Genomic DNA, 2,246 nt, shown 5'->3' with positions numbered 1-2,246 from the left:
AATTAAAGTTCACCATATTTGTAATATTTCCGCCATTTCAGGAGCTGATGAGGCGCTGGAAGCAGTTGTTAGAGCATCAACAACGGCGGGTGCAATGGCGGGATCGAATCCGGCTTATTGCACCCACCACCGTTGCCGCACCCGGGTGCAATGGAGGTGGAGCATTTGAACGCTCCTGCTGCGAGGGTGGAGCGAGGAGAATGGGTGTGCTACACGCGCCCCATTTCAGTAATTAAAAAAAAACGGTCAAATGACCGTTGCCTTCTCAACGGTCGAATTCGGCCCTTTTTTTTTTTTCTTTTTCACCTATATATAATCACATATCCCCTTCCTAAATCACAAACACTATATCAAACTACTCATTTTCTCTTCAACTCTTAAAGAAAATGTCTTCATCCACCAATTCTTCCAACAATTATTCGTCCTCAAATTCTTCATCCGACGAAGAAGTTCATGTTGATCTCGCACAACTTCTTCCTCTTCCCGATCCTACTCAAGCCCCCGATTTATTTTTTATGAGATGTGCTGTGAATTTTATGACAGTGGCAAGTTCATATCGTTTTGATCCACCTCCACCACGCCTGAGGAAGAAGCGGATAGTGGTTCGTCATGACCGTGAAGGTGGAGCCGAGCGCCTCCATCGCGATTATTTTTCTGTCGATCCTGTTTATGGGCCACAATTCTTTCGCCGTCGATTTCGCATGAGCCGGGAGTTGTTTCTACGCATTGTCAATGCGCTAGAAGTCAATCCTTACTTCCAACAACGTCCGGATGCTATTGGCCGCTTAAGCTTCTCCCCGATCCAGAAGTGCACTGCCGCTGTTCAACAATTGGCATACGGAACTGTTGGGGAGGCTAGACTGCATGCATTGGGGATGGAAGAATTGCCCCGTGGCTTGGCACGGCGCCTACACTCGAGGGGATCAAGGCGAGCCAACAATTATATTAGAGGTCGTTGCTTCACAAGATTTGTGGATCTGGCATGCATTCTTTGGAGTCGCTGGGTCCAACAACGACATCAACGTGCTCCACCAGTCCACGCTATTCAACGATGTTTTAGCGGGGCATGAAGCGGCTGTGCACTTCCTCGCCAACAATTCTCACCACACTCGAGGATACTACTTAACAGACGGCATCTATCCGGACTGGCCGGTGTTCGTGAAGAGCTTCCAGTTTCCGAATGATGAGAAGAAGCGGAGGTTCAAGGTGATGCAAGAAGCTACAAGGAAGGATGTGGAACGAGCTTTCGGTGTTCTTCAGGCTCGGTGGGGTATAATCAGAGGACCGTCGCGTTTGTGGAAGGCGGAGCAAATGAGTTCGATCATGTTTGCATGAATCATATTGCACAACATGATCATTGAGGATGAAGGTGGAAATGCAAGTAATTTTGACGGTGACGACGGCGAGGGACCAAGTTCTACTCCTCAAACACAATTCAATTCCGGAGCACCACCGGAGTTCGCAACCTTTTGGCACGGAATGCAAGCTTGAAGGATGCACGATTGCATGCTCGCCTCCGCGATGATTTGGTTGAGCATATATGGGCACGCTTTGGTCCGGTTGACCCGTAGCTCAACGGCTTTAAATTTTTTGAAAATTGGATGTTTTAAATATTTGTTGTTTTTTTATTTGTAATGTTTGGATTTTTAATTGAATGAATTTTATGTTGTTAAAATTGAAGTTGTTTAATTTAAATTGAAAAAAGAATAAAAGTAAAGAGAAAATGAAATTAAAATCTATTGAGTCCGGGCGGGTGCAATACCATTGCTGGACTGGGTGCAATAGAAGTGGCCCCACTTCTATTGCACCCACTATGGATGCACGGTTGTTGATGCTCTTAGTAGGATTTCCATAAACGAATGCAATACTTTCTTCAAACCCTGTCCCAACCAGGCGTCTTGTTCATGATCGCATGTCCCATCTTCTAGCCATGGTTTTGAGCAATATTCAGGAATTACAATCAAATTTCTTGGTAATCCAGAACCAAGTTACAAAATTAGAAGAAATTTTGACATCATCACAGAAAAGACGATATTGATCAGTAATAAGCAGCAAGATTCACTTTGATAAAAAAAGAAAAAACAGCAAGATTCACACCCAACACTATACTAATGTAATCAGCTAGCATCATTCTCCTCTCATCCAAACAAATTCGTTCAATTAATAAACCACAAGCGAAACACACATACACACATGCCCAGATAGAGAATCGCATCAAAAGATGAACCTTTATAAAATAGACCGCA

General features: G+C 44.2%; 1 protein-coding gene across 1 annotated transcript; it reads left to right on the top strand.

Annotated features, from left to right (window-relative positions):
- Positions 1-864: 864 nt before the first annotated feature.
- On the top strand, positions 865-1,335 carry LOC131008161 (uncharacterized). The gene has a single exon (XM_057935055.1). The coding sequence runs from the start codon at positions 865-867 to the stop codon at positions 1,333-1,335; it is 471 nt and encodes a 156-aa protein (XP_057791038.1).
- The last annotated feature ends 911 nt before the right edge of the window (positions 1,336-2,246 follow it).

This window comes from Salvia miltiorrhiza, chromosome 2 (genome assembly GCF_028751815.1).
Source record: "Salvia miltiorrhiza cultivar Shanhuang (shh) chromosome 2, IMPLAD_Smil_shh, whole genome shotgun sequence".
Lineage (NCBI taxonomy): Eukaryota > Viridiplantae > Streptophyta > Magnoliopsida > Lamiales > Lamiaceae > Salvia > Salvia miltiorrhiza.
The sequence above is the reverse complement of the archived record's forward strand: the minus strand, read 5'-3'. Positions and strand labels throughout refer to the sequence as shown.

Coding starts and splice junctions, on each gene's coding strand:
- LOC131008161 (XM_057935055.1), top strand. CDS start 865: ATGCATTGGGGATGGAAGAATTGCCCCGTGGCTTGGCACGGCGCCTAC.